At 43.0% G+C, this 13,703-nt stretch overlaps 1 protein-coding gene across 2 annotated transcripts in view; it reads left to right on the top strand.

Moving 5' to 3' along the window:
- Positions 1-13,324, top strand: part of Ext2 (exostosin glycosyltransferase 2) — a 112,697-nt gene extending 99,373 nt beyond the window's left edge. For both annotated transcript variants that reach the window (XM_090347860.1, XM_090347859.1), the window contains exons 11-14: positions 2,176-2,319; positions 4,166-4,294; positions 5,554-5,636; positions 12,621-13,324. In XM_090347860.1, coding sequence (XP_090203986.1) covers positions 2,176-2,319; positions 4,166-4,294; positions 5,554-5,636; positions 12,621-12,759 — 495 coding nt within the window. In that variant the 3' untranslated portion in view covers positions 12,760-13,324. The remainder of the gene's footprint in view (positions 1-2,175; positions 2,320-4,165; positions 4,295-5,553; positions 5,637-12,620) is intronic.
- Positions 13,325-13,703: the final 379 nt, after the last annotated feature.

Genomic DNA, 13,703 nt, shown 5'->3' with positions numbered 1-13,703 from the left:
AAAAAAAAAAGATAGGTAGTGAATAAATAAATGAAGCAGTTATTTAAAAAATGAAAAGTTAGTAAATAATAGCAAAAGGTTGAAGGATGTGATAGACAGGTTGGTTGTAGGTGGTATTTGTCTTAAATGGGAAGTTCCAAGAGGGCCTGGGAAGGAATTGACATTTAAACATAGACCTGACTGATGGAAAGGAACAGCCTCTTAAAGAGCTGGGAGGATAATCCTGGCAGAAAAATTCGAATCAATGAGCAGAGAGGCTACTGGCATGTTAGAGGGCATGTGAAGAGCAGAGGTGATGGCGGGCCCTTTACAAATCCAGGAGTTGGGATATTTATTCCTAGTGCATTACAAAGCCATTTTTGTTTGGTTCTGAGGGTGATACATTCCTTAAAAGATTTTTTAGGGAGATGTTATGGTTTAATTGTGTCTCCTCAAAGGGATATGTTTGAGGTTTGTCCCTCAGTGCCTCAGAATGTGATTTTATTTAGAAAAAGGAAACTGTCAGGGTGGGCCCTAATCTGTTATGACCATGTCATTATAAAGCAGGAAATTTGGACCCAAGGAGAGACTTGGCTGAGGGAAGGTGGCCATGTGAAGATGGAGGGGTGTAGTAGTGCATCTGTAAGCCAGGGACAGAAAGGAAAGATCTTCTCCAACAGGCATCAGCAGGAGTACAGCCCTGACACACTTGATTCTCCTTCTGGTCTCCAGAATTGGAAAGCAATTTCTCTTGTTTTCAGGCTCCTCCCATCCGCCTTCCTTCCCAGTTTGTAGTTCATTGTTATGGCAATGTAAGGAATGAAAAGGTGAGAGGAAATGTGGGTGCACTGGCTGTACCCTGGGCAGTTCAGCAGAGGGTCCTTATTGGGTTCAGCACCTCTTGTGTGCTGTGGAAGCCACTGGTTGCTCCAGTGTACAACCATCTTATGACTTCCATATGCATATGCATATATAGTGAAAATTATTAGAATATAAAACAATGGACTAGTCCTATTGGCCAGATGGTCCTTTTAGAGATGCTGTATATATTGTGGTTTAAACAAGCAGGAGTGGCAATGAAGAGACTTGCTGGAGGACTATCACAGGAGTCTCTGTGAAAGGTACAGAGGTTGGAGCTGGGATAGTTGCATTGGAGGTGGTAGGAAGTTGAAACAGCAAGACTTGCTAATGGATTGGGAGTGAGGTGTGAAATAAAGGCTAATTTCCAGGGTCTTGGTTTAAACAGTTGGTCAGCTATTTATTGAGATGAGGAAATGGAGAGACTGGGGATATGGAATCAAGTTCTGACTTAGACATGGTAAATTGAATTATTTATCCAATGCCTATTGTTTATCCAGGTGGAGATATTCATTTGGTTGTCTCAGGAGCATCTAGGGCTAAACAAAGTTATTGGTCATTAAATTGGAGATGGAATTTAGAGATTGAAAGTAGCTAAGATTCCTTGGGGGAGTGGGGGAGGGAGAGGGAGTTGGGAAAAAAGAATTAGGCCTGGGCTTGGACTTTTGGGAATTCATTATTTAAAATCAACTAAAGATTGAGGAGCCAGCAGATGGAGAAGAAGCACAGCCAGCAAATTGCCACTGGTCATTTGTGTATGGATCTCTTTCTTCAATTATACAGAAATACATGAGAAAAGGTACCTCATTTTTAGTATACCACATTGTATAGTCCAACAAACCATCTCTAAGAATCTCTTCAAATATGGACTTAAGTAATTATTATCAGTATTTTCCAGAACATAGAATTGAACAGAACTCTATGTTTTGGATTCTAATAGGTCATGTGTGTGTTTATGAAAAAATAGGTACTTAAAAAAAAGAAATCGAGAGTTTCAGAGTTTCCTTAGTCACCAATTAAATATAAAGCAGAATGGTTATGTTGCAAGGTTGCCTTTACCCTTCATGTGTACATTCATCAAGAATGGAGTATGTTTCATTGACAGTATGTTAGCCCAGTTTGATAAGCCATTATTTGAAATGTTCAAGTATGCACAGCATATTTTGGAAGAAATCAGAATCCACAGCTGTCTCTGAATAACTAGCAGCCATGCGACCGAATGCCTTAGGAAGTATACTCTGACTTTCTTAAGGGGCCTGCTGACATGTGTCTGAGTACTTTTAATACATGCTTATCATCTGAACTGGGGGTGGATTGCCGATGTGCTTCTCTCCTTAGGTCTGGCGGGAATTTCCTGACCGACTGGTGGGCTACCCAGGTCGTCTGCATCTATGGGACCATGAGATGAATAAGTGGAAATATGAGTCTGAATGGACCAACGAGGTGTCCATGGTGCTCACGGGGGCAGCCTTCTATCACAAGGTGAGGGCTGCAGGCTGGGATAAAGGACTCAGGTGGCTGCACTCAGAACATGATGCACAATTGGTCTGATTGAATATAATTTTTCACTCCTGTTTTGAGATTTGAGAAGTATTTCTACTCAGAGGGCTTAGAAAATCATACTGTGTTATCTCTTTTCAATAGGAAAAATGCAAACATTGACATCAAGAAAATGAGGAAAATTACTTGTAATTCTATCACTCAGACGTAGCTATTATTATTTCTAGTTTTTTTCATCTTGCCTTTTTTGTTTATTTACCTATTCATGCCTACCTTAAGCATTTCTCTGTCATTAACTTTTCTTCATAGTTCCTTCTTAGCATGATTGGTTACATGTCACTTTCTTCATGCTGCATCAATCATGTATAACTATTTCAAAGTTTCTATTTTTCACTTTTTTCATCAATAGATATTATTTAATGCCTACATAGAAATTAATATTCATGGTTATAACTATATTCATGACCAATATGATAGATTTCTAGAAATAGAATTATATCAAAGGAAATGAGTGTTTGGGCTTTTTAGATACATGTATGCAGTTTTCTTATTGTTACTGACAAATTACATGATGAAGCTATATATAACATATGTTTAAAAATAAAACAGCCTTTTTTAATAAGTAAAAATGAATCCTACTGTTTTCACTTTGATTATTGGTAAGGTGACAGTTCCTTTTGTATGTTTGTTAGTTTATGACAGTTCCTTTTGTACTTCTGAAAACTGTCACGTCATGTTTGACTCTTTATTAAGGAAAGATTGGAAAATGTGCTTTTGATTTTGGAAAATTCATTTCCTCCTGGGAGTATATAGTTCAATTAAACTGGAAAACCTTGTCTCTCATCAGCAGTAGCTTTGCACCTGGTGCCAAGAGGACATACGGGTTAATTTACCTCAGCTATTTTATATCTGTTTCTTGCCACTAGCTTGGCACTGCTGTTCTCATGTTTGTCAGAACTCTAGGTCTAGACATTCAATTCAGTCTTAGTAAAACAAAATTTTCATAATTATAATTCTTGAGACTTATGGCAGTCGACTGTGTACACTTACACTTATTTATACATGTTTGTTTGCATGTATGTATTACTTTGTGGCTTTGGGGTGGCTCACTGTATAGCCCAGACTGGCTTAGAGCCCACAGTCCTCCTACCTCAGCCTCCTAAATTCTGGGGCTGCAGATATCAACTGCCACACCCATATAAAAAGGGACATACTTTTTTTTTTTTTTTTTTTTTTGCCAGTCCTGGGTTTGGGCTCAGGGCCTGAGCACTGTCCTTGGGTTTTCTCAAGGCTAGAGCTCTACCACTTGAGCCACAGCACCACTTCTGGCATATTTTCTATGTATGTAATACCGAGGAATTGAACCCAAGTCTTTATGCGTGCTAGGTAAGCACTCTACCACTAAGCCAAACTTGCAGCCCCAGGACATACTTTTATAACTCATTTTAACTCAGCATTTCTTTTTACCATTTCTTTTTTTTGCGGGGGGGGTTTGGGGTCATGGGGCTTGAACTCAGCCTGGGTAGTATCTCTGAGCTCTTTAGCCCAAGGCTATCACCCTACCCTTGAGCCAATCTCTACTTTTCTTTTCTTGAGGTTAATTGGAGATGAGTCTCAGGTCCTTTTGTGCGGCTGTCTTTGAACCTTGATCCTCCGATCTCAGCCTCCTGAGAAGCTAGAATTGTGGGCCTGAGCCACCATGCCCTGCTTCCTTTTACCCTTTCTACTGATGTAGCCTTGTGATTAACCTCCTTAGGCTAAAACTAAGTGGCTTCTGTATGTCAGTCAAAGCAAAGTTGAACTTTTAAACTTTTGCCTTACTTGACAGTATTTTAATTACCTGTATACCTACAAAATGCCTGGGGATATCAAGAACTGGGTAGATGCACATATGAACTGTGAAGACATCGCCATGAATTTCCTGGTAGCTAATGTCACAGGGAAGGCTGTCATCAAGGTAAGAGGCTCTGCCACTCACTTGCTTTGTCTCGATGAGGACCTGTTCTCTGATTCTGAGGTTTTTATAATTGTAAATGAAGTATTAAACTTGAACATAGATTCTTGAACAATTACATTGCTATGGTTGTACTTAACCTTATTTGAAAATAAATTGATTATTGGCTTTTTGAAAATAACTTTCCTATAAATATTAAAAGCTGAGTATGTTTTATTGTCCCTTTTGGATTTAACTGCTGAAATGTAGATTCTGAGAGATGTAGAAGAAGCATAGCCTGATCTTTTTCTTCTGGATTAGAGCCTATGTGTAGAAGTGGGCCCATACCAAGTTCCTCTAGGGGTCTGCTAGGAAAGATTAGATTCCTTGGGGAGCTTATTCTGGAAGCCTGGATGGCATCCCACTGTGATCTCACAATCAAACAATATGAATGGATAAGAAGGAAAGTCACTGCATTGCTCCAGTTCCTTCCCTGTCTCCCAGCTCTCTGAATGACTCAGTAACAAATGACTAGGAAAATGGAGGGCAGATTTTAAGAGACCGCCCACCACCACATTTGCTTTTCAACTTGTTCTTAGATGTAGTTGCATACTCTCAACAGTTGTTTCTGCATTTTAACCATATCTTTATTCACTTTTTCTCTCCCATCCTGTCTCCATTTATCTGTCTTCATTAGGTTTAGACAATCACTTCCCTTGAGTTTGGCAGAAAGATTGCTAGAGTTTAAGGTTTGGGAAGGTAGAGCACAGGAAAGAGTATTCAAAGGTTTGGGGGCAATTGGATTTTTTTCCTGAGGAAAGGGAAAAATCACTGAGTGCAAGAGCCCAGCACTCCTCTAGCATTTGCCGTTAACTGAGATGAGAAAGACTGCCTATTGGACTAAGGTTACAGTGAAAGTTATGGGAAGCTGTATTTCATCGCCCTTATGGCTGTAAGAACAAATGGTGTTTATACAAGGACCTTGGCAGTGAGAAAACAGTCATTAAACAGGAATTAAGGAGCTTGTCATCACCACTTCTTTCCAGTTACAGAAGGCAAAAGCCCTCCAAGCCTCTTTTATTGGGCCCTTGTGAGTTCTGCCGTTGACTGAGCCAGCCTGAATGAATGGAGGAGTGCTAAGGTGTGTGTGTGTGTGTGTGTGTGTGTGTGTGTGTGTGTGTGTGTGTGTGCATGTGCATACGCACATGCAGATCACTTCTTACAGTGCAGCATACGTGCAGAGAAGTATTATAGCATGACACCATATTTTGCTCCTCTGGCAGGTGACTCCACGGAAAAAATTCAAGTGTCCTGAATGCACAGCCATTGATGGGCTTTCCCTAGACCAGACACACATGGTGGAGAGGTGAGTGAGCCTCGAAGCACATGTCCGCCCTTGCCTCTGATCCCCATTTCCTGCCTTAGGCCTGTTTATGGGACTTGGTTGGAGATGTAAGGACAGCAGCTGGTAGCCATAGTCACCTCCATTTTGCACTGTGGGAATTGGGTTAGTTCAAGCCCAGGTCACCCAAAGAATTAATTTGGAATGCTACTCACTCAATTTGTAATGGCTGGAGTGGTCTTAAAAATATGGCTGGGCTTAAGCTCCAAAAGCCAGATTCCCCATGTGGACCTAGAAGTTAACTACATTCATTTAATGGAAGCTAGCTAATTCTAAGGAAATACTGGATTGTTTCTCAGGCTAATCCCTCCATGTTACAGTAAAAGCTTGTTTAGAAAGAATTAAACTGACCAGAGACACCTTTGCTGATGCTACTAAAACACCTGCCAAGAACAGAATCAAACATCACACTCTTTATGTTAGGGGTGGGGCTTCTCTAAAGTAGTCTCTTTATTTCTTCCAGTTACTCACCAAGCACACTGTATGGAATGAAGTTCTAGGCAGGAAGGGAGTATATATGACTTAGAATCTTGTACTAGACTTAATAAGTCCATTTGTACTTACCAAGTCTCTAGGCTTGAAAGTTTCTGGGTCAAAACTATTTCCTCCAAAAGGCTCCTTCTTAACTCCCTTCTTGATTTGGCACATTCTGACTATTGTCAAGGGACCAAGTGCACTCCAAGAATGTGAGACTAACCTTTGAGAATGACATCTCTAGTTCAGGTTTCCACAGATCTCAAGTGCATCTGCTTGCAGAACTCATTTCTGAAATCTGGAAGCCATAATAAAAAGCCTTCAAGCCTGGAGGATTTCTTTATTCCAAAAGTTTTTCACTTAGCCTTGGATTCTTCCACAATGCTTTATTCTTCCTAACTCTAATCCCCTTATCTTGTCTATATATAAATGTCTTTCCCAAATAACAGGACTTTTATCAACTGCTGATATGAAGTCAAGTATTACTGTGATTTTGGAACTGTCACTGGTAAACATAGTTACAGACAGTGATCTTAACTATCACATCTCATTTGGAAGGAGTCTCAATTGTAGTTGCCCTTGAGTGTATTATTTAAACCTATTGGTTCATTCAGTGAGCAGAGAAATTCATAGCATTAGGCTAAGCATTATTGGACTGAGTAGAAATGTGGGAGGCAAGTAAAAGGAAGGAAGTGAAAGGAAAGAAGTTGACATTGCAGTGACCTTGAGGTTTATGCTGAGGCAGAACCATGCTTTTCTACACTGCTGAGATCATAGCACATGTGAAAAAGATCTTATCAGGGCCTGGAGTTTGGCCTAGTGGTAGAGTGTTTGCCTAGCATGCATGAAGACCCGGGTTCAATTCCTTGGTACCACATACATAGAAAAAAAGCTGGAAGTGGTGCTGAGGCGCAAGCGGTAGAGCTCTAGCCTTGAGAAAGTCCAAGGACAGTGCTCAGGCCCTGAGCTGAAGCCCAGGACTGGAAAAAAAAAATCTTATCAGGCAGGGAGAGACAGAACATTCAGCTTGGGGAAACTTTTATGGAACCCTAATCAGAGTAACTAAGGGAGATGTTGATTTTTTCTTTAGAAGAAACTCTAGTTGTTATTAGGCTTAATTATGTCAGTTTGTAATTATTACTAATGACAGCATATACACATTTAACATATTTATGTATATAGAAAAGGTAATCCCAAGCTATTTATAAATGTATTTATGTATTTATGTATACATACATACCAGCCCTGGGGCTTGAACCCAGGGCCTGGGCACTGTCTCTGAACTTCCTTTACTCAAGGCTAGCACTCTACCACTTGAGCCACAGCACTACTTCCAGCTCTTTCTGTGTATGTGGTACCAAGGAATTGAACCCAGGGTTTCATGTATGCTAGGCAAACACTCTTCCATTAGGCCACATTTGGCTAAATAAATGCTCAAAGGGAGGCTCAGTGTGGAATATAACTAATGAGGAAAATGAGGAAACTTCTTGCCAGGTTGACTATTCAGAATGATTATGTAAAAAGAACTGAAGGAAGCCTTCAACAGCTATGGGGATTCCCACCAGCTGGGTACTTTGAGGAGATTGTAGCCAGCAGAACTGTGTGGTCAGCAGTGCCCAGTCAGCAAGTGCAACGTTTATTTGACAGACGGTAAAAAATTCAAATTCTGTTATTACAAGACTGCAAAGGGCTTTGAGCCCTCCATTAAAGAGTTAGGGCTTTCTCCTTCAAGTTTTGGAGAGTTCTTGAGGGTTTTTGAGCAGGGAACGACTTCATTAAAGAATTGCTTTGAAATAGAGCATTGAATGAATTAAAGTGACCAGAGAAAGCTGATTAGAAGCCTTGAGAAAAGCTGAATGTGGAAAACTAGTTACAAATTAATTAAGATTTTTTTTTTCCCCAAAGGAAAATGTATCAGACCAGGTGCCAGTGGCTCATTGCTATAATCTTAGCTACTCAGGAGGCTAAATTCTGAGGATCATGGTTGAAAGCTAGCCAGGACAGGAAAGTCTGAGAGACTCTTACCTCTAATTAACTACCAAAAGGACAGAAATGGAGCTGTGATTCAAAGCTAAAGTGTTGGCCTTGAATGAAAAAGCCAAAAAAATATATCCTAGGCCCCAAGTTCAGACCTCATGACTAGCACAAAGAGAAGAAAGGAGCAAGGGAGGGAGGGAGAGAAGGGGGAAAGGAAGAAGGAAATAAGGAAATGAAGAAAATGTGTCAGAACTTAGTTTGCACCTAGATAGGTTTAGGAAGTTTATAGAAAAAGAGTGAACAGAGATAACTTAGATTTTGAGTTAAGAGAAAGGGCAATACCCTTCATAGTGTAAATAATACAGGTAGGGGAGTAGAAAGAAGAGAGGAGAGTTGTTGTATAATGAATGAGGACAGGAGATTTTAATCATGGGTGAAATTGGAGAAGAGTAAGATGGGTAACTTCGAGGTCTTGCCCTCGGTATATAGATTTAGACACTAAGCAGGCAGTTGGAAGGCAGTTTAAAACAAAGATAAATGCTTGGCAGTTATCTGCCCCGAGGTAACAGTTAAAGAAAAACCAAGGACAGACTCAAGAGAAAGTACTTACTATGTTTGGGAGACAAAGAGGCAACTACAGGAGAGGCCATCAGAGAAATAGGGTATGTGGTGCTTGAAGCAAGAAAGGAGCAGAGATGTACAGACTGAGGAAAGGTATTGAAACTTAAGTAGTTATTGGAGACCTCATTGTCAAAGAATGAGGATGCCAAAGGGTTAGTGAGTGTGAGCTGGCATTGAGGGAGTGAGTGAATATAAACAACATTTTGGAAACATTTATTGGAGAGAAGGCATTAAATTATCAGATCTGAGTGAAATTACTTGGATTAAAGATTGAGGACTTGAATTATGAAATATAACATTTAAATTGAGATGGAGGAAGACATGTTGAAAGCTATCTTGGGTATCCCAAATGATGGTGTTACCCTGTAGAACTGTTTACTTGTTTTATTTCATAATAGTTCCCTATGCAGAATACACATTTCCCATGAGACAGTGAAAGGAGTTAGCCATTTTGCCAGTGTATGACCTTGCATTAAGTTTTGTGTTTCCATTGGCAATAAGTCCTAATTTGGAATTCTGGGACCAGAAATCTTGGCTGGATGGGAGAGTAGCTTTTACTATCCAACATCAAGTCCCACAGTCTACTGGTTCTGAAAGATCTATGGGCCAGGAGTTTGGCCTAGCGGTAGAGTGCTTGCCTAGCAAGCACAAAAGCCGGGGTTCAATTTCTTGGTACCACATACATACTAAAAAAAAGTCAGAAGTGGTGCTGAGACTCAAGTGGTAGAGCTCTAGCCTTGAGAAAGTCCAAGGACAGTGCTCAGGCCCTGAGCTCAAGCCCAGAACTGGCAAAAAAAAAAAAAAACCAAACCCAAAACACTAGAAGAATCTGTGCTGTTCATTTTGATCTGTGTCTTCACCTTTAGGTTTTTCATCTGCTAAGATAGCAGGGGAATTAATATCCATTGAATGACCATGTCCACTCATGGGGCCGACAAATACTTATCGAGCATCTTTGTACCAAGCCCTACAATGTGTGCAAGGAATGAACCAAGTAATAATTCATGAAAACTTGTAGCACAGTTTGGACCTGGCAATGTTCATCTGTGCCTCAGTTTCCCTGGCATGGAGTTCTAAAGGCCCCTGATTTCTTTAGTAAGCCTTAGAAAGGAAAACAGAATCCATGATTCTTCCTTCCCCAGGTACTCTAATATATCATGTGCAGACATGAGTTCTTGGTGTGTGTGCCCTTGACTGGAAAAGCAGTGCAGGAGAACAGCTACTGACAGGGTTCCTGGACCCCCGGCAGAGCATCTCAGATGGGCCACAAGCAGCCACCCTTACTGGATCCCCAGCCAGATGGCCTGTGTTAACAAAAAGTAGACGGTGTCATTGTTGCTGGCAGATGAGGGAAGGGGCCTTACCAGGGGACCCCAGGGCAGGCTGTGCAGGGGAAAGGAGCACTTGCCAAATCCTGGAGTAGCCAGTGCAAGCCAGGCTGGCCTGAATCCCAGGGCAGCTAGCTATGGCTGTGCCCTACCAGTAGATCTGGTTACAGAGAAGACATTGCCATTTATATTCTGCACAAGGCCATAGCGCTCCTGTCCTCTGCCAAGAGCTTGGGGCCCTTTCATACAGAGTTGCTGGTCCTATGCTGAGCATGGCCCAGCTCTGCTGGCCAGAGGGTACAACGCAGTCACTGGAAAGTAGAAGAATGCCTCCTGTTGACACAGAACTGCTGGCAAAAGGAAACCCTTAGTGAGACTGCCTTGGCTGCCACTGCTTTTGCTCTGTGATTTGAAGAGAGAAAAACTGTTGTTTATCCTTTGTCCTTCCATTTCTATACCCCCCCTTGCAAGATAGATAAACACACAAATGAGGCAGGGAAGGAAGCAAGGAAGGAAGGAAGGGAGGGAGGGAGGGAGGGAGGGAGGGAGGGAGGGAGGGAGGGAGGGAGGGAGGGAGGGAAATACATCATCCACCGTGTTAGAGCTGTTCACTCTTCTCAGAGGCTTGGCTGCCTGCCAGGAGGCAGTTACTGCAGTCAGAGAAGTGTAGTGCCTACAGTGCCATGCAAACCTCAAGTTGAAACTAACCCTGCAGCCATGGACAAGTTACTCAACCTCTGTGAACCTCCTTTGTTGTTGATGTTTTGTTGTTGTTGTTGTTAATCTATAACTGGAGGCCAATATAAACCCAACCCTCTTGAAAAAACTGGAGGAGGAATACTTTAGGAATCAATGATATATATATATATATACATATACATATATATGCATATATTTAAATTACCCAGCACAGAATAGAGCCTCTGCAATGCTCTCACACTGGATTTTAGAATTCTTAATAAGTAAATTTGTGTCATCTCATTATTAAGACCTTAGCCTCAGGAGCCAGAGCCCCTGGCCCTTGGGTTGTTTAGAGCTTTGCTCATGTCATTTAGGCCCCAGGCCAGGGACAAACCCATGAAAATCTCAGGTTTGGCTGTTCCTCCAAAGACACTGTGAGATGAAGTGACTGTGTGTCTCAGTCTTCCTGCTATAAAATGAGACTGAGAGGAGCCCTCACCCCCACTCCTGTGTCAGTGTGAGGAGACAGTGGGTAATCTGGTCATGGAAAGTACTTTGAATCAGCTTAGAGCAAACAGTAGACATAGTGTTTTATTCATGGTGATGGATGATGCTATTAGCTAAAACCCCGAAATAAAATTACAACAAATGTTTTCAGAAGCAATGATCCAGAGAAAGGAGTTGATAATGGAAATCTTTATACATTCCTTCCTAAAGCCAACAGCTCTAGAGTAGCTCTATTCTATCGACTAGAATAGACGGAAGCCAGGCTTCCCGTGGTGTCAGGACCCCAGACACTCCAGGCCTGTCTGAGCCAGATTCTGCATGGAGGATGGTTCTGTCTGATTCGTCGATCTCCATGCACTCTTGGGTGCCCAGGGCTGATGGAGGAGAGAGAGCCAGCACTGACCTTTCTGAAATCTATCCTCCAGGGCCCACTGACTTCAAACATAGTTTCCTCAGGCTTGTTTTTCTCTCTGGTCGGGTGCTGACGCGTCCTCATTACCCAGCTGTCACACTCAGTTGGCCTGATTGACCTCAGCCATTCCCCTCACAATGAGGGGGGCCCCTGGTAGGGTGAAGGGAGCTGGCCTCCCCTCCTCCAGGAGCTCAATGCTCATGGCTCTTGCTGCTGGTTCTAACATGAAGTCACCAATTAGGAAAGCCAACTTGTATGAGCTGGGGCTCTGCCGGGAGAGCTGTGTAAGCTGGAAGGAGAGTGTTTCCAGAGTCAATCTCTGTAGATGTTGTAAAGAAGGTGTACATTGGGGGCCGGGAGTTTGGCCTAGTGGTAGAGTGCTTGCCTAGCATGCACAAAGACCCAGGTTCGATTCCTCGGTACCACATACATAGAAAAAAGCTGGAAGTGGTGCTGAGGCTCAAGTGGTAGAGCTCTAGCCTTGAGAAAGTCCAAGGACAGTGCTTAGGCCCTGAGCTCAAGCCCAGGACTGGCAAAAAAAAAAAAAAAAAAAAAAAAGGTGTTCATTGTTTGATACCCAGGGTCTATGCCCCTCACCTGCCTTTGCCTTTCTAAGCTCAGCAAGCCAGTCTTAAATGCAGATAGCCTTCTCCTTCCTACCCTCTGCTTTGTCTTTGGCTGGCAGAGATGGGGTTAAGCTAATCCACCTGGGTTTGAGGCCTGCTAGTGCTTGAAGAATGACTGGAATTTGAGGGGGAAGGGCAGACATCCTGACCTGGAGGCCCCAGGCCTCTAAACAGCATCCCTGGTTCACTTTCTCCCAACAAATGGGGGTGGGGGGGTAGGTCACTGGCTTTTCCAGAGCCCCGCAGCAGGCTGAGGGTATTTGAACAGCCTTTCAATGTCTTCCTTTTCTCCCCATGTCGCCCTCTTCCACCAACCCCTCAGGTCTGAGTGCATCAACAAGTTTGCTTCCGTCTTTGGGACAATGCCCCTCAAGGTGGTGGAGCACAGAGCTGACCCCGTGCTGTACAAGGATGACTTTCCTGAGAAACTGAAGAGCTTCCCCAACATCGGCAGCTTGTGAAGTGTGCCCTTGCTGGGGGCCTGGGTGATAACTGGACAGAGAAAGAGAACTGGGCCTCCGCACCCTCTCTGTGGAAGAAGGAGCGTTGGACAGAAGAAGGTGGATGGCCTCCATTCCAGTGGCTGGCATGTGTCCATTAGCTGCATTCCCAAGAACAGAAGCCCAGAGGATATATGAGCACCGTGGGCCAGAAGCCCACATGGCATCCTCAATGGGCACTCTGAAGATGCCCAGGGAAAGGTGCCTTGATGGCATGTTGCAGACTTGAGTTCACAACAGCATCCTTTGCTTGCAGTCCATTGACTGCATTCTCCTCCTGGAGAGGAGAAGCCTGTCAGCCTGCCCAGATCACAGGATCTGTGGCCATGGTGCTTTCAGTCACTTCACCTCACAGTGTCTTTGGAGGATCAGCCAAGCCTGACATCTTCATGGGTTTGACCCTGGCCTGGGGCCTGGAGAGTGGGTATGTGCAGAGGAAGAGCCCTGCTGCTGAGTGGGGCCTGCCATTCCCTCAGTTACTCCTCTTGGCTTTTAATAAGATTAAAATTATTTTTTAACTCCTTTTCCTACTGTGTTGTAAGCGCTGATTCTTTGTCAACTCAGGAACTAGCCTTCTGTGTATTTCATCCTGCCTTTCAGCACTGTTTGTATCAAGCAAAAGAAGGGCCCGTGTCAGACCACTCTAGAGCCCCCAAAGGGTCCTTCCTGGCAAAATGCAGTCTGTGGTCATCGGTCTACACAGGGAAAGCAGAAGGCCACTGATAGCCATGTGCTGTGTGGCTGTAGCCTGTTCCATGTAAATGTTGAAGGCTTTGTGACCCCCACCCCCACCCTAAAGGATGCCAAAATTTCCCTCATTCTTTTGGTATAAATGTAACATTAGCCAGGAAGGTTCTGGCTAATGTTAAATGCTGCTAGAACAACCACTTCGCAGCAGTTGCCGG

The sequence above is a fragment of the Megascapheus bottae genome, chromosome 16 (assembly GCF_031878675.1).
Source record: "Megascapheus bottae isolate mThoBot1 chromosome 16, mThoBot2.hap1, whole genome shotgun sequence".
In the NCBI taxonomy this organism is placed as follows: domain Eukaryota; kingdom Metazoa; phylum Chordata; class Mammalia; order Rodentia; family Geomyidae; genus Megascapheus; species Megascapheus bottae.
Note: the sequence above shows the minus strand (reverse complement) of the source record. Positions and strands in the feature narration are given on the sequence as shown.